Source organism: Crinia signifera, chromosome 6 (genome assembly GCF_055691185.1).
Source record: "Crinia signifera chromosome 6, ASM5569118v1, whole genome shotgun sequence".
Classification (NCBI taxonomy): Eukaryota; Metazoa; Chordata; class Amphibia; order Anura; family Myobatrachidae; genus Crinia; species Crinia signifera.
This window is the reverse complement of record NC_139222.1, coordinates 98,325,470-98,344,578: the sequence shown is the minus strand read 5'-3', so window position 1 is coordinate 98,344,578 and position 19,109 is coordinate 98,325,470. Positions and strand designations below refer to the sequence as shown.

The 19,109-nt window shown below is 43.5% G+C and overlaps 1 protein-coding gene across 1 annotated transcript in view; it reads left to right on the top strand.

Moving 5' to 3' along the window:
- The window catches only part of LOC146009618 (uncharacterized), a 37,423-nt gene extending 21,525 nt beyond the window's left edge, over window positions 1-15,898 (top strand). Inside the window, exons 2-5 of the mRNA XM_083150066.1 lie at window positions 4,601-4,684; window positions 9,988-10,161; window positions 12,298-12,435; window positions 15,797-15,898. Coding sequence (XP_083006192.1) covers window positions 4,601-4,684; window positions 9,988-10,161; window positions 12,298-12,435; window positions 15,797-15,898 — 498 coding nt within the window. The remainder of the gene's footprint in view (window positions 1-4,600; window positions 4,685-9,987; window positions 10,162-12,297; window positions 12,436-15,796) is intronic.
- The last annotated feature ends 3,211 nt before the right edge of the window (window positions 15,899-19,109 follow it).

Genomic DNA, 19,109 nt, shown 5'->3' with positions numbered 1-19,109 from the left:
ACGGCTAAGACTATCTGGCCGGGTGTGCGGGAATAGAATTGTTAGTTATCCCCGACAAATACGAAGTGCACATAAACTGCACTATGAGGGGAATGTAATCACACGCTGCCCCTATATGATATGACCGCTGAGTATAATAGTATAATATAGCGGCATTTGACCGCATAGGTCATATTCATTGAACAAGGGATAAAATGTGATAACAATTTTCTGAATGCGCCGGACATTTAAAGGAATTAGCCACACTCAGACCAATACATGAGTGATCTAATACAGCGTTAATACAATAGTAAAATTGAAATATAAACAACTGTGAAACGGGACATATGATATAAAGTGTACGCACCAACAATTACCTGATAAACGTATATGTCTACATAACAAAACAATAAACCACTGATACTCTGGATACTAACAGATTGAACGCAGTGAGATTGAATAGTGTGTATCCACTACGGAAATCTATCTGCAATAATATCAATTAAGTGTGAGATAACTAAAATATAAGTGGATAAGTCAATAGGAAACAGTGTGTATCCATTTGTAACAGATAAATGCCATCTAAGTAATTTCTGTTACACTGTACCACCCCTCAATAGATAAGTTTCTATTGTAATAGAAAGAATGACTGGCGCTTGTCTGGGTAATTAGAGGCTGAATGCAGCAAAATTGAGTAGTGTGTACCCAACACGGAAATCTGCTTAAAAGCACAAATTGGATGAGTTAAAAGGAAACAATGTGCATTTAATGCAATAGAGAAAAGCCATCCAATTAACCTTTGTTACAATATACCATCCTTCAATAGATAAGCTTCTATTGTAATATTAAGAACAGCCAGCGTTTGCCTGGCGCACAGTGTGCACAATCAACATTCAGTCCAGCCAGCGCGCACATAGAATCGCCAAACTAAAAAATATATTCTTTCCATGCACAAACATAATAAAGTGCCATAAAAATCACACTAAATACACACTAATAACCATATGACTATGTTATCTGCACCCCACTGATAAGTTGGATTATAAAAATAAAGTGGAGAGTGCGGAATCAATCTAGGATATCCAGCATATCAAAAGGAAAACCCAGGAAAATTGGTTGGTGTGTATCACCAATACAATCCAAGGATAATATACCTGCACAGTTAAATCAGTGCTTTTTGTCCAAATATTAACCCATTTAGATCACAGTGCAGTAAGGACTTACTGGCATATTAAAAGAAATAATAGCCAGATATAGTATAATCGGTCTGAGCAAAAATATCAGTCAGGCAACTGACTAGTAAAATTAATAAAGTTTTTTCTTCTCTCCATGAATAGAGAGAAGTTAGGAGACAGTATCACATATAAAATCTAAAGAGCCTCTACATCACGATCTTTTTAAACCACTATTTCTAATCTTTACTCACTTCTATTGTTCTAAATTGAGAAGCAGTAATTAGGATACCACTTCTCTTTTAATGTATATTTAATAAAAGCTAATTTTTACATATGTTTATTATCAGTTGGACGCCTTAATCAAATTATCTGCAGTGTGCACCCCCCCCAATCTCTACTGTTTTCTTCTCTCTTTTTGTGTATATAAACATTGCAAGGAATCACCTCGCAATTCGGGGATGAGAGAGAGTGAGAGTGTAGTATACTGAGAAGGCACTCTTCTACTCAGTGGCGTAACTATAAATTTTGCTCCCCCCTGCCAAACAGTTTGTGGTGCCCCCCCCTCCAGGCCCCTCTCTAGCATGTTTCCCCAGCATGTGACGTGATGATGTCACACGCATAACGGAGAAGCTGAAGCAGGAGAGAGGAAGAGAGACCAGCATACACTGCTGCTTCCCTTGGCTCTGACGCATACCAAGGCCACCCTAGCACGCCCATCCGCCTGCCCATCCTGTACACAGTAGCCAATAGCCGGCTCTGTGTGAATTGAATCAGTGGGGGGGGATTTGTCATCTCTGCCATAGCCCGACCCGGCTGAGTCGCCTCCAGTGCTCATCCAGTGGGCAGCGGCAGGCAGCAGCATGTCGGTGCATCGAGTGGGTGCCAGCGCCCACACAGACCCTGCTGCTGCTTGCTCCCCCAAGCGGCTGCTGGGGCTGCCTTACAGTAGTTACGCCACTGCTTCTACTATCCCCTGTTAGAGCATGGTCAGGGGCAGATTTATTAAGCTTGGAGAAGAGATAAACTGGAGAAAAGGTAAAAGGAGATAAAGCACAGCCAATCAGCTGTGTTTGAAAAAGACAGTTGGGAGTTGATTGGCTGTGCTTTATCTCCTTTTACCTTTTCTTCGCTTTATCTCCAGTTTATCTCTTCTCCAAGCTTAATAAATCTGCCCCTGAGTCCCTTGCTGTCATAGGACATTGCAAGGGGCTGTTACTGCAATCATGGGGTTTGAGAGAGAGTGAGAAAAATATATAAGAGATACAGTTGCTCAGAGAAGGCACAGTAATAGGTAATATTGCATGTATTTTATTTAAATGATCAAAGTTGATCGTGTTCCTAGAGCAGAAATTACATCCAAAAACTATGGCAAATTAACTCTAGTGTAACTTTTTCTAAGCCAATAATTAAGGCCTGGAAAAGCTTTCACAGGGACTTCGTACACTTTTATATAGATGGTTCTACCATAAAGTATATTCTACCATAAGGTATATTCTATAGTAGGTTTATATGCAAGGTAGAGATACGAAATGTGTAGTGGGTAACTTTGCTGCGGGGAAGCCAGTTTCCCCTACTACCTGTATGTCGCACAGCGCCGTCAGCTTGTTGTGTTTGGGATATGTGAGAGGGTCAGCCAGGGTTCTGAATAGGCAGGAGAGGGGGATACAGGGTCCCTTGGACGTCTGCTGGTGTTAGGGGGTATCCTCAGCGTGTAGGGAACATCACTCCTAGTGTTCAGAATTGCGTGACTTCTCTTGCCGGGTGTGTGGTAAGCACCTGGATCATTGGTCCCATCTGGCGCTGTGGCGTTTGCAGTGGTTAGAGCCTGGAGTCCCTTTGTGTGGGTAACTGTATGCTGTAACCGTCCGTGTACTCGGAGCACGCTAGTTGCACTCCGTGTCTCCCCTGGCTTACCTTCCTGCAGGCCCTCCTGGAATCAGAAGGTAAACCCCCCTAGAAACACAGCCGGATGTCCTTTTGGCTGCAGGAGGAGGCGCCAGTAACAGCCTGCTTAGGCTTCCCGCCATGAGGGGAGGAGGAGGCCATAGGCGCCAAAACCGTGGGTGCTCCGGGGCCCAAGCACTCACGGAGAGTGAGGAGCACCCACGGCACGGGCCACGGCAGCGGGGTCCCAGCTGCGGATATATCGCCAGTAGCGGGGGTCCCTGCGGCGGATGGGAACTAGTATCGGTATTAATACTGCTGCTAGTTCCCATCTTCCGCATGGACCTTGCTGCTGACGGCATATCTGCTGCTGGGACCCCCGCTGCGGCGCTGCGAGGATCCCCGACGGTCGAGGCGAGCAGTGGGTGAGGTCGGGGGGAGAGAGCACCGGAAAAAATGTAAACGGCGCCACTGGAAGAGGCGCCCAGGGATGTGATGGAGACGGCCCCGCACACCACTTCACAGGTATCGCAGGGGGCCTCCGTCACCACACTCTATGCTAGGCGCATATGTTAATACATATCTGCTAGCATCGCTGCGGTCGGGCAGTGAGGGGAGGCAATGTATTTTAATACATCCTGCCCTTAGTGTGAACCCAGCTTAAGAAACTTGGTTCACTCCATGGGAAGGAGTTGTAAGCCCGTAATTAAAAGTAAAGGTTGTCCAACTAAGTATTTACTGACATGTTGATAATTTTGATCAATCTCATTTTTCCTGTGTTTCACTTTTCTTCTTTAAAACTGCTGTTCTTATAATAAGTCCTTCATAAAAGTTATTGCATTACATTCTTGATTATATTATCTTTCCATATATATATAATTTTTTGGTACAACTTCAACAAAAAGCGGTGTTATGATTCGAGGAATAAAAAATCAAAAATACACCTTTCTTACAATGTTGGCCATAATTATATAACTTATGAAACATTGGGGGTTATTCTGGTTCACTCCTTCTGGCAAATTCTTTCTTAAATGGACAAAACCATGTGCACTGCAGGGGGGCAGATGTAAAATATGCAGAGAGAATTAGACTTGGGTGAGTTATTTTGTTTCTGTGCAGGGGAAATACGGACTGCTTCATTTTTACACTGCAATATAGATCTCACTTTGAAGTAAAACCCCACCCAAATCTAACTCTCTCTCTGCACAAGTAGCATCTACCCCACCTGCAGTGCACATGGTTTTATCCATTTGAGAAGGAATTTGCCAGAAGGAGTGAACCAGAATGACCTCCATTATTTTCTCTCTCTTTAGTTTACTAAATAACCCGTGTGCTATAAAATTTAAAATCCATAGGCTTAACTTTCTCCGATTTCCTACACAGGAATTAAGCTCCACATTGCTAATTTAAGAGCAGCTGTACAGGTCTGAGTAATCGCTTTCAGTCTCAAACACAGCCAGGCTATGCTTCCATTCATAAAGTATTCATCAGTGCCAGTAATACTGGGTAAAGACGAGATCAGTTAGTTTCAGCTTGGCAAACTTTATCTTGTATTTTTTCAGGACACTGCAGATCCTCTCGTCATCCAGCAACACAACTTCACTGTCTACAAACTCAGGTACAGGTGGCAAAAGCGGATATTACAGGTACAGTAACTTATCAAACTTTCCAGTTGGAAATGTAATCTTGTGTTATAGTATTGTGCTCTGTACCCCTAGCAGTCTGGGTTGGATTAAAATTAAAAATCTTGCTCAACAAACAGTGGTTTTCACACAGCTGGGAGTATAGGCACTTGCTACAGGATTGTCCTTCCTTAAAAAAATAAATAAAAACAACTTAAAAAAAAAAATGATATCATGACAAAACATTATTTTTATTATTCAGCTGTAAGACACAGTCCGTGGGTCTGGAGGGGGGGTGGGCGAAGCTGAATCAGGCAATAAATTGTCTCAATTTGATGTATTTAGCACAGAGTTGCTCATAGCTAAAATATGCACACAATATTCACATTTGTGTAGATCAGACATTCCTTAGAGACAGTTGGTTCGTATTAATTGTGTATTCTAAGACTGACTAAAATGAAGTACATAAAAGAGCTGTATTACATTTCTCTTGAATACAATCATATAAATACATAAAAAAAAACAGATCTACACATGATGCAGCAGATTACTGAGTAATCAGAAATAATCACAGCTAAAGTATATTTCAATCACAGTCGCCCCACTGTAAACTATAAATTGGCACCCTCCTATACTTTAAATAGTCACCGTGCATACTGAAGGCACACACTGAAAAAAGGGTGTAATGTCTGTAGTAGTGCCTTATACACATAATATGCCCAGTAGCAGCAGTGCCGTAAGTAGACATTTTTGGTGCCCTGTGCCAGAATAGGTATTGGTGCCCTCCTCATCCCCCACAAAAAAAAAATTAGCAGTGCACGTCAAAGGCACACATCAAAAATTTAGGTTGTGGCTTTGTGGGGAAGGGGCATAGTCACATAATAGTACCAATTTACATTGCACCACACAGTAGTGTCCATTATTCACATTACACAACACTATAGTGCCACTTTTACACATTGCATCAGCCAGAGCCTCTTAGGCACTCTGCACTAGGATTACGCACAGCGTAATACCCATTACACATTGTCACACAATGTAATGCCAATGACACATTGTCACACACCTTAATGCCCATTGCATATTATGCCACACACAATAATGCCTAATACACTTTATGCCACACACCATAATCCCCATTACACATTATGGGGGAAATTTACTAAGATGGGAATACGACTTTGCATGTGATGTTGCTATGGGCAACCAATCAGAACCTACATCTTATTTATTAGAAGATAGTAGACAGGATCTTTTTGTTTGCCCATAGCAACATCACATGTGAAGTCTAATTCCCATCTTAGTAAATGTCCCCCTATGTCTCACATTGTACTGCCTATTACACATTATGCCACACACCCTAATTGTTAGGAGCTATTATTTATGACTTCTATCTGCCTTGCCTGTCATGGGTTAATTTTGGTCTGTGTTGGTATCGACTCTCTGGAGGCCTCCAGTGGTGAGTCTGTGCCATTTCAGCCCAGTCACCTGTGCATTAATTATGCACAAGTGTGATCTCATCAGCCCTGCTAGCCTGGAGTTCACAGCTGCTCTAATTACCTGAGGCCTTGATAGCCCTTAGCTCAGAGCTCCTAGCCATAGTTCTGTGTGCAAGCTTGTTCTGTCTCAGCGTCTTGGACCCTGTCTTGCCTTGGTCCCCAGTGTGTTCCTGGCTCCTGGATTATCCTTGTCGGTGTCTCCAGTCGTCTCCTGGTATCCCAGTGCAGCTGCAGCCTGTCCTTCATCTGTGGTTCTCCATTTTCCCAGATAAGTCAGGGGTCTCCCTGCAGTCTCACTACTCCCAGTATTTCTGCATTACCACCTGAATACTGCTTGTAGTCCCGCACTGCTGGGTAGTGCAGCCCCCCGTGGTTGTGCACCCCAGTGCGGCAGACTGGGGGTTTAGTTGTCTTTTTTTGTACCATCCCTGTGCATTGTTGCGCCTACACAGTGTATTGTGTCGCCATAGTTACCGGTGCATTCATTCATATGTAGTGTGTCATCGCCTGAGCATTGTTGCTCCCCCGGGGTCTCTGGGGGTTCCCCATCCCTTGTTAGGCTTTAGTTAGTTTTCCCCTTGCTGTCTCCCTGCCTTGACAGATGCGTTGTCCCTCATAAGACCTGGTGGCATCGGGGTTGGAGTCGGTTTAACCAGCTCCTTCGAACGTGGCTATTATAGGTGAAGCCTAGCACCGCATGCATCCGTCAATCACAGCTAGAGGCAAGGGAGTCAGTGTTTTGGTTCGGAGATACTCCCAGAGTCCTAAGAGTAATGCTTATTACACATTATATCACACCATAATGCCTATTACACTATATGCCACACCATTTTCATTATTACATATTATTCAACACACAGTAATGTCCATTACACACTGGGCCTTATTCAGACCCATTTTCACAGCATGAGCGATTATTAAACAGTACGCAGTTAGTATGTACCACCGATGCGTCTGTTAACTAAGTCTGCTGTGTAGCACAGCCATGCTGTGTGTATGGGCAATTCAATAACCACCGGTTAACTGGCTACACAAGCCGCGAGTAATTTACAGGGCAACTGGGCGGGCGCATGTAAATGCTGCCCACTTATGACATCAGTCAAGACTGATCGGGCAGTGTGTTTGCAGAACACACTGCCCAATCCTTCTAAAGATATATCAGCAAATACAGTAGATTGATCTGCAGATATCTCATTAAGGGCAAGATATAGATAAAGTGGAGATACAGTAGAAGGTAATAAAGCACCAGCCAATCAGCTATGTTTGAAAAATTACAGTCAAGAGTTGATTGGCTGGTGCATTATCACCTTACACTTTATCTCTTCACCAGGCTTAATGCACCTGCCCCTAAGTGTGTTCTCAGCTTTAGTTGCTTTTTGCAGACTAATTTGATGGCTGAAAAACTCACAGATGTGAAAAGTTAAGGGAAAAAATGTCTGAAGTCAGCGATGTCAGACATACAGTACTATATATTTGCAGAAATATGTCATTTTGTAGAAACCAACTTTTTTTTTTTTTTAATTAATAAAGTTGTTCTAATATCATACCACATTATTCATATTATATTTATATTTAGTATGTTTAGTGCTGTTTTCTTTTGTAAGACCATTTTTCATTCTTTATTATTCTCTGTAATCAAACTATACAGACACCAAGAAAAAAAGCATGATACATAAATAAATTGTGCCACGGTTTGAAGGGATATAGATTCATATCAGATCACAACACAACTCTTATTGCAAGACACACAAATCAACAGGAGCACCACTTCTGTGTCAAATAACTGGAGATTTACTCAGATATGAAACATACTAATTGCTTAGAGACACTGGAGGCAGCCATTGTATTGGCAAAACCAATATCTGTGTGCTTGGCCCTTCTGCTGTCACTTGTTTTTACAGAATGAATAGGCTGGATTCTTATGAGTATTACTATAGATATAATTATATATTATGGCATCAACTGGAAGGGTGCTGAAACTTGGGATGTGCACCACTCATTGTTCTTCTTTCCCCAAAGAAAGAAACATAAGCTGTTGTCCATTCACTTGCGGCCAGTGGCAGCTGCAACACTCGGGGGTGGGGACGACGACAATGCACATATACTGCACCTTACATGTTATTATGTAAAGTACGTAATATATGATGCTGGATCACTCAGAATCAGAATCAGCTTTATTTGGCCAGGTATACTTGCGTATACCAGGAGTTAGATTTGGATTGCAGATAGGTAAGAAATAAACAGTAATAGTACAGATATATGTGACATGTACAGAAATGCACTAGATGCATCCTGTTGAGGGTGATGATGCAGAACATATATTTGCTGAGCTGCATAGCATCCAGGCAGCCAATCAGCAGTGCCACTTGGTCCTTTGAAACAGAAATCTAGGTAAACAAGTAAAAAACAGTACAGATATGGAAAATGACAGGGCAGACATGGAGTACATATTTTTGGCTGAGTGGCACACATCCTAGACAGCCATCAGCGGTGCCATTTGACTACACTACTGACAGGGCAGCAATGGAAGGGCTCAACAGGCCATCTCCCCTTCAGCACACCATGGCCAGCATTAATGGATCCAGAGGCAGTCCTGCTGTGGGGCTGGGGATGGGACAGAATGTCAGTGGCTCTGGCTGGAGCTGGGGCTGGAGGGAGAGCCAGTGTTTGGGTGAGAGAGAGGAGAGACTCAGTGAAGGGGGAGAGTCAGAGAGGCCAGGGTCCGGAGTTGGGCCCAATCTGTGCTGAGGTCCCATGCCACTGCCCCCCCCCCCCATTACTGGAGCCATTACCTCATCCCTTTTAGGAACTCCTGGGGGGATGGATTACCACTAAGTTCGTCTGGGGCAGTCCTCGGCCGGGGGCCTGCCATCACAGCCGGGTGTCACAGCCTGGACATAGCTGGTGGTCTTCATCGGTTGCTCAATGCATCTCCATGCATCACAGTGCCATCCGCCTTCAGTCGGGGGTTGGCGCATCGTGTGACAGGGACACTCTGCACTCTCTGTCTTCCCCTCCACTTGCCTCCTCAATCCATCTCCGACCTCCTCCATCACGCTTCTCTGGGGCCAAGGATGGGGAGCTCCATAGATGGGAGATCAGAGCTCCACGTGTATGTGTCCATCCCCTGCCTCCACCGGAAGTATATATCTGGGGAGTGCCATACAATGCCTGGGAGTCAGCATAAGCCATCACACACTCTTAAGTCTGACCCCAAACTCCTGCGAAACTAGCCAGTGGGAGCCCAAGGGCAGGTGTAAGAGTGTGCGATGGTTTAAGCTTATTCTTGGATGCCGAAAGGCGCCCAATGTAGTCATAGCTGCTGATCCCCATGGTAACCATCCAGTAACCCCTACACTACATACAATAGCACTGCAGCCCAGGGACTTGAGCTGTTGCTGCTTGTGATCTTTTTGTCAGTTGATTTTTGACTGATGGTCATTATCGTGCTTTTTGTTCAAAAGAGTACCCCTATAATTTACCAATCCCATGTGTTATCATCTGGGCTCCAGGTGCTGATCATTGCAGATTATGCTGCAGGTGCCTGAGGCACAGTGAAGCATAATTCCAGATTAAAACTGGTTAACATGGCTAACTGGATAGCCCTGGGTAATTCCATTACCAATGGTAAATACCACAGTTCATTGAATGCTGGCCATAATACGTATAATCTGCAGAGTTACTGTACATTATATTTAAATCTGTACCTTGAGGTTGTGGGATCTTTATAATCCAGTAAAAATTGAATATGAATAGAGGTGCCATAACATTTGCCTCCAACTGTGTGTGCATAGGCATTCAATTACAATATTCTTATTTGTTTTTTAGATTGATTTTCATACCCAGATGATTTACAATATAGAGAAGGGAACAGTCAAGAAACAGTTCCCCTTCAACCAGATCAAGTCTTGTAAGGATAATGAAGGTCTGAGATTCGTTATCTCATTCCATGGACACCAGGACTATGAACTGGAAGCGACTAACTTGGAAGATAAAGAAAATGTAAGTCTGATTAGAGGACATTGCCAGTATTGTAGCTGATCCTCTGGAGCAGGTTTTAGGGGGTATTCAAACTTTGTCAATATTTCACAGCAGGTGAAATATCGGCACTTGCCTATTCAATGGTGCGGTTAACAACAGCATTGCTGTCAGAACCAACTTTTTTTTAAGTCGGATCTACAGTATTTGGAGTGTCCAATTCACTGCTGGTTTGCAACATTTTTCTGCTGTTTTCGCTGATTTCAGGACTTTCCAACACTTAACTATTGGTACTTTGAATACCAACTGTCATATTACTGTCCAAAGCTGGCAACAATGGCCTGGAGACCGGCAGTCAGTCGATATCCCTGATTGAATACACTCCTTAGATGAGGAGATGTACTGAGCCTTTGGGACAGATTTATCAACATTGTTTTTAGTACAGTCATGTGAAAAAGAATGTTTTCACACCCCTTTCACATTATTTAAGTGTTTCACTTTAATATACTGTAATTTAAAAGTGGGCGGAGTGGTGAATCAATGGGGCCCACCAGGGAATCTCCCAGTGCCCCGGCAGGCCAGTCCCAGCCTCTGTATTACTAATGAGGCTGATCAATGATTTTTAAATAAAACAAGAACTTTTTTGTGACTGAATCTCCCCCATTCAGAAAAACTATGGTTTTCGGTATAATTTGGATAACTGATATCTGGATAAGGGATACTTAACCCAACCTGAACTTCATAAATAAGTTTTTAGAGTTAATTTCATTTGTTTTTAACATTTCTTACTAAGACTTGCATACTACAGTAGATGTATCATATTTTCATAATCAATATTAAACATGGTATTACATTATTGAGAATTAGTAGTGAAAATAATTAGAAATTAATGGTTAAATAATTACACTTCTTTAACTTTGAGATCCATTTTCTCAAAATTGACTACAGTACTTATCTTTGGGCCCTCTAAATATCACTCATTGCTTTAGTGTTTTTGCAATTAGCTGCATATTGTAACCTTGTAGCTAAAGCTGCAGTGGTATGGGCTGATGTATTTAGAGACAGGACACTGTAGATAATGTATGTAATCTATTGACTAACTGTTTCATTGGTTCAAAATTATGAATGAAATGCAATTACAGGTTGAGTATCCCTTATCCGAAATGCTCGGGACCGCAAGCATTTTGGATATGGGATTTTTACAGATTTTGGAATATTCTTTTCCATACTTACCTGATCCTCTGTTGGTGCCGCGATGGTCCCCTGACATCCACGGTGTCCCCTGGGGTCCGCCTCAGCCTTTGGAATCCTCTTCAGTGGAATCTCTGTTCCCAAGGGTGCATTGCACAAGTGCGTGGGTGGGTCGGTGACATCACAGGCGCGCCCACGCTATTGCGCAATGCACCCCTGGGACCAGAGATGCAGTTGAAGAGGATTCCGTAGACTGCCGAGGACACTGGGGGATGAGCAGTAGAGTAACTAAAAAGTTTGCTCCCCCCGCTGAAATTTCTGCAGCGCCCCCCCCCACCCCCACACACAGTTAACCCCCCCCCCCTGAAGTTAACCCCCACGCAGGTGCCGCGAGCTCACCTGTGGTCGGAGCCCAGGACCCGCAGAATATTTGTCTGTGCTCCCGACTCCCCTGTCTGCTCTGACCTGGCTCCAGCCTCTAATGAAAACGGACCATCGCAAAATGTCCGCCCCCGTACAGCAGACAGTTTTCTGCTGTATGGGGGCGGACATTTTGTGATAGTCAGTTTAGTTTAGAAGCAGAAGCTAGGAGGGACAGGGGAGCGGGAACCACAAAAAAATCTTCTGCATGTCCAGGCTCCGACCACAGGTGAGCTCCCAGCAGCGGCAGCGGCATTACAATAGCCCCGCAGACCCCGGCGCCCACACCTATAAAACGCCTCCGCGGGGTCTGCGGGGCTTTTGTTACTCCACTGGGGATGAGGTAGGTATTAATAAGAGGCTGTGGAAAAAAAAAAAAAAATAAATAAATATTCTGAAGAAAACACGTTTTTTGGAATATTTTGGTATTTGGTATATATGGGAGAATCGACCTGTACAATATATTGTGAATTTGCCTAAAACCTAAGTGTTTTTTTTTTAAATCATTATCATAGAAAAATTGTAATACATTATTTTTTCATTACACAGATATTTAAGATTATGAGCAAGATTTTACAGAAGAATAGTCAGATGTCTATTGTAAGGTCATTTGCCAAAAAACACGCCACTTCTGATGTGATCCTTGAAGGACTCTTAGAACTTTATGACAATCAAGCCAACATATGGGTGAAGTATGGAAAATTGTACACTTTTATAGTTTATTCAATTAATATGTGTAAATGGTGCAAGTCACAGGAAGGCATTTTAAGAATGTGAATGGGTATAAAGAGGTTTAATGATATAGATCTAGTACAGGGCATTACATTTTGCTCCTGTTTTTCCATGCCCTCTAGGGAACATTACCCTTTCAGATTTTACTCTAAGGGGGGTATTTAATATGTGCCAATATTTCCCAATGGGAAATATTGGCACTTACCTATTAAATGCTGCAGTTAGTGAAAGCATTGAAGCAGTGGCATAACTACTGTAAGGCAGCCCCAGCTGCCGATTGGGGGAGCAAGCCACAGTGGGGTCTATGTTTGCGCCAGCACCTGCTGGACGCACTGACATGCTGCTGCCTGCCACTGCCCACTGGCTGAGCATCGGAGGCGAGTCAGCCGCAGCGCATGTGCAGCCATAACAGAGATGACAAATCCCCCCCCCCCACTCAGGACAGGATTAACAATGGGCCTGATGGAGCTACAGCTCCAGGCCCATTCTCCAAATAGGCCCATAACCGGGAACCGGAGATAACGCCAGGCAAAGCTGGAACGTTTTCCCCCTAGGATAACATGGGACCCTCTAATTCCGACCTTTACCCGGTTCCAACGGCTGACAGTTCCCCTCCGGCATCACAGAAGCTTGAGGTTGATCTCAGTCGAACCCAAATCGCTGGGCCTTCAATGTTATGGGTTCATTGGTTCTAGAGATATTGTGGGTAAACCAATTTTTTTTTTCATTTCTGAAATGTAATTTCCTGGCTGTTCATGTTGTTTGAGGACAGATTTCCAGGGCCGGCGCCACCACTAGGCAAATCTAGGCATTTGCCTAGGGCGCCGGCCACTGGAGGGCGGCATTTTGTGCCGCCCAGGTACCTGTCCTACGGCGCTGTGTATTTAAATCTGGCGGCGGAGGCAGCGGGGGTCCCTGCAGTCCATTAAAAATCACGAGCGCTATCCGCCGGGCTATGCGGAAGCGCTTCTAGTGTGAAAACTCTGGCAGCACGGCGCACGCTGATCTCAGCCAATCAGCGTGCTGCCAGTGTTTTCACACTAGAAGCGCTTCCCGGCGGATATCGCTCGTGATTTCTAATGGACTGCAGGGACCCCCGCTGCCTCCGCCGCCAGATTTAAATACACAGCGCCGCAGGACAGGTACCCCCCCCCCCCCCGGCACCGGGGCGCCCCCACCCCGACTCGCCTGGGGCGCTCCGGTGCCTTGCACCGGCCCTGCAGATTTCTCTGGAATTAAACGTCCCAGTTTCACGGGACGAAAATCATTCGAAGCCTACATGTAAATGGGTCAGTTGGATCCGAATATATAGCTGGTTGTTTAAAGTGGGGCAGGGTGGTTTTTTCTCCCCCTCACACCAGAAAATGCAGTGACTAGGCTGGTGTAAAAGGGGCCAGTCCGGGAATGTCCCTGCATGATCCTGGGACCATTTTTCCAGGTAAATTCCTGCATTTTCTGGTGTGAAAGTGGTATTATTTCAAATAGCCGGGACCTGCAGTGCTCTGAATACAGCCGAGCAGCCCCCTGCTCTCTGCCTGGCTGTCAATGGCTGTCATTTCTGTCCCCCAGTTACCGTGAGCATGTATTTCCCCTTGGCAATGAGCATGTAATCCCACATGGCAATGAGCATGGAACCTCTGGCAATGAGCATGGAACCCCTGGAAATAAACATGGAACCCCTGGCAATGAACATGTAGGCAACACTTATGTAGCATAAATTTAAATAGGCATTATGGTGTTTGGCATAATACGAAATGGAGATTATGGTGTTTGGCTTAACATGTAATGGGCATTATGTTGTAAGTTTTTAATGCGCGCCTTTGCCCCTATTTATGAAGCATATTGTGTATTATTGCTCAATCTGTTTGGTATAGTGCAGGCATGTCCAAACTATGGACATTAGAAAAAAAGAGAGAAGAATGTCCTTTAGCTAGGTGCACCTTAAAGAGTCTAAAATATAACTTTTATTTATTACACATATAAAAGGCTGCGTAAATTTAAAACCATGTAACAAACAAGGGTGGGTGGACACACATAAGGGTGGGTGGACACACATAAAAAGATGGGGTGGCAGGCAGACGTTTGCTGATAGGAACTAGAATATTTAGATTTTATTATATCTGCAAAGATGGCAGTGTATAGGGCGAGTTAGGTATTAAACCAGTTATATGTCTGGTACTGTAATACGGGATATAAAGTTCTGCTCCAAGAGTCTGACTAGTCGTCCCTATTGGTTCAGGACTTGTTCGTGGCTCAATTACATTAACACAGTTGCCGTGTTTATGCTAATCACAGGCAATATTATAACACTGACACAATTGTAGCTATAGAAATTTAGGCTTCCCGATGTGTCTGCTCTCTGTGACACTCGTAAATCAGTGTACAATCGGGAGTTAATGGGGGTTGCGGGGTAAAGGGTATCCCCAACAGTAATTTCTACCCCTATATACTAGAGTCCCTATCAAGGGTACCACTAGTCTGAGCACACTGTAGGGTGGAAGCCCTGATAAGGGCTATCAAGTCTGTACACTACTGGACATCAATCAAAATGCAATCATAAGAAAAATAATAAATCTATCAGCAAGTCAATACTGCCTGCACACCGCTAGCTGGCGCGCTTCGCAGTCAAGCTTCCTCAGGGCCAACTTGGCCCTGAGGAAGCTTGACTGCGAAGCGCGCCGGCTAGCGGTGTGCAGGCAGTATTGACTTGCTGATAGATTTATTATTTTTCTTATGATTGCATTTTGATTGATGTCCAGTAGTGTACAGACTTGATAGCCCTTATCAGGGCTTCCACCCTACAGTGTGCTCAGACTAGTGGTACCCTTGATAGGGACTCTAGTATATAGGGGTAGAAATTACTGTTGGGGATACCCTTTACCCCGCAACCCCCATTAACTCCCGATTGTATACTGATTTACGAGTGTCACAGAGAGCAGACACATCGGGAAGCCTAAATTACTATAGCTACAATTGTGTCAGTGTTATAATATTGCCTGTGATTAGCATAAACACGGCAACTGTGTTAATGTAATTGAGCCACGAACAAGTCCTGAACCAATAGGGACGACTAGTCAGACTCTTGGAGCAGAATCACATTATCACATTTTCTGATAAAAACTGTCATTTTACCTACTAATACTTATTATTAGCCTGGTTTTCTACAAGTTAACTTGTAATTTTATTTTATTTTACTGCTATGGTGATCATAGGCTGTTATCAGCCATTTGGGACGTTATTGCTTTATGCTGCACACTCTGAAAGAGCCATTCTGAATTGATCAAATGGCAGGTATATTCTTTTTGTTTTCTTTCAGAGTAGGTTTTTCTGGATTACTTTGAAGGAAACTATAATAAATGCTTTTAATCAAATGTGTCTTGCCAAAGTTATTGTTGCAAAACATAAGCTGACTGCTTAACCATGGCATGGATGATACAAAGTTGTTTCCTGTTATAACATGACTGGTTTATGTATTTTTTATTATTATTATTATTAACAGTTTCTTACATAGCACACACATATTCAGCCGCACATTACAGATATTATTTGAACATTCACATCAGTCCCTGCCCCAGGGGAGCTTGCAATCTATATTCCTTACCACATACACGTATACTAGGGTACATTTTGTTTGGAGCCAATTCTTTTTGTATTGTGGGGGGAAAATGAAGTACCCGGAGGAAACTTACGCAAGCACAGGGAGAATATACAAACTCTGCACAGTTTGGGCCATGGGGGGGTCAAACCCATGACCTTTAAAAAAAAAATATGAAGATACATGTATAATCCTTATGCTGTATGGCCAAAAAATGTCTATGGAGCAAGTTACTTTTCCTTTGGAACACCTCACTGTGGCATTAAGCCCTGGCTGGCAACTGGCTTACAAAGGTCTCCATCCTATATTATGCCTCATTGTTACAGATGTATACATGATTGCAGTGTTTTAAGTACAAATTGTGCATGCCATCAACCCTGCAAGTAAATCTCTGGCACTCATCGCCCCCCTCCCTTGGGGGTGCCAGAAAATCTGGGGTTTTAAAATCTGCAGTTCGGTATAGGAAATGGGTAAAAACCAGAACCAGATTGGTCCCCAGAACACCAGACAGGTTCCAGTCATCAAATTGTGCCATTCTGTAGCTTTTAGTGTCAGGTCCAGGGGGTGGATCTGGTGGGGGTGCCTGTAACACTTTTTACCAGGGAGACAGGGAGGGAGAGAATATAGCCTCCCTGTATAGTACAGGGATGTAGTAAAAACTAGAATGATCCAGACCATAAGGGGATCTCTCATTTCCCAGGTGACAGCTGTCACAGACATTCCCCCGGATGGGACACTCCCAGGACAGGCATCCCCTGCACCAGACACTACAAGCTCCAGAATGACAGATTGATGAATGCAGCCTGTCCATTCCAGTCTTCAGAGGTCCGGTTTCGTTTTTTTAATCTTGTCCCTCAGTAAATAACCCTCCAATAGAGGACCTTACCAATGATGCATACCACTGGCCCATTGTAGTACCATAGAGAGTAATTCTATACCTAGCATAGGGAAAGTGCCAATACTAATGATGACTGTTATGACTGTGATCTGAAAAGCAGATGGTGGAGCAGCTTCCCATTGGAAGCTGAATGGATCCTTCCATTAGCTCTTTAGAAACACAAATTAGATTAAGGTAGGAAATCTGGCTTCTCCAAATACAGCAACTCTAATTCGGACTTTGATTCCAGCTCAGATTGGTGCTATAACCTAAAATGCACAATTTTACCATTACATGAAGTTTAAAGTATCAGTTTCCAAAGCACAAGAAATCATGCAGTTTGGGGCTGAAAACCACATGCGATGTGTATTTAAAAACTATCAAATAAAAGCACTTTGATAACATGACCCAATACTGTGATATCATTATGTATAGAAAAGAAAGCAATAGTTTCTATATTAATATTATTATTATTATTTTATTATTATTATTATTATTATTATTATTATTATTATTATTATTATTATTAATATTTTGCTATGTTAAAGAACTTGAAAATGAAGAGGCCTGTAATTTTTACCCTGTACCTGGGATTTAAAAATAAGTGTAAAATATGGTTTGTGAGCATTTATAGAACTGCATTCAAGTGGATGAAGAAGTATGTTAGGAGAGCCCCAGGAGCCGATCTCATCTGCCAAATCATTTCACATTTGCTAAAAAAAGATACATCTACATGGACACAGTCTACGCCTGCCATGAACTTCCATCCTTAGTGCATTCTAATCACTATGACAAGTTTACTGAACTTGGCTACAAGATAATAATTCATCTAATTCAGGTTAAATGCCTCTCTTCAACAAATATTAAATTAAGAAGGCCACTTCAATAAATAGCGAAAATTACAGAATAAAATGAACTGCATTCAGAGTGGGCATTCCCATTAAAAAACATACAGATGTAGCCAAGCTGAGGTTGGCATAGACTATTATACACAACCGCAATCCATTTGCCATGGGGGGGGGGGGGGGGGGCTAATAGAGTTGTGGTGTAGCATGTTGAGAGTAACCATGTTGACCTTCATTATGACAAACCAGATGATATCACAAAGTGACAAACTGTCGACAAACCACCTCTGGTGATCTAGTTGCTTTTTACCTTCTCCCAGAGTATTTCCCCTCCTATCCATAATCCATACCACGAACGCTGTCTCTGCAACCTAACCTTAACCTTTCTGGTGGTGCCTAACAATCTGCATCCCCAGAGTAATGATATTTCACATGGTGACAATTTAGATGTCGACATTGTGAACCTGTCCACAGTTTGAGGATGTTGACCTGTTGCTTGTCACGTGTGCAGTGGCGTAATTATGGAGGGTGCAGGGGATGCAGCTGCTATGGGGCCCGGGCCCTTGGGGGGGGGGGGGGGCAAAAGCCAGCAGGCATCCCCTGCACCCTTTTTCTTTGGTAGTGCCGCAGCCACACTGGCAGTGTCAGCGATGCCATCCCATTCCCCCTACCCCACCAATTATACTTACTGCTGAAGGGGGCACAGGGCAGCCTGAACTGGAGGTCGGAGGGGAGAGGATGTGATTAGGGGGTAAAAAGTCAGTAATGCAGCAGGTGTCCCTCTCCTCTTTTTCTCCGCTGCTCTCTCTTTTTCTCCCTCCCCACCATGTCTCTCCTCTTTCTTTCTCTCTTTACTGCTACCCCCCTCCCCCTCCACCTAACCCCCCTTCCCTCACACACACCTGTCACTCCTTCCCCCTCTATGGCAGGGGTCCATTTCAAGACTTTGCTATGGGGCCCAGAAGGTACTGGTTACACCCCTGCATTTGTGTTCTATGTTATTAAAGTTGAATATTGGGCTTGGTATCACCGATATCACATGTGTTAACTGCAGTCTAGAGGTGTAGTAATAATTTCTCATTAAAAATATATCTGGTGCCTATCATGTTGACATTCTGATGTCGACATTGGTTATTGTCAACTATTTGATGGGATAGTGCTTATTGTTAAGGATGTATCTAACACACAAAGTAAGTGACATACAGTAAATGTCACTCCCCCATTGTTTTCAATGTCCGTACAGAACCTTTCACTCTTCCACTGATATGTAGAAAAAACAGCCCCAAGTTTTACCTGTGGAGCTGCCAGCTGC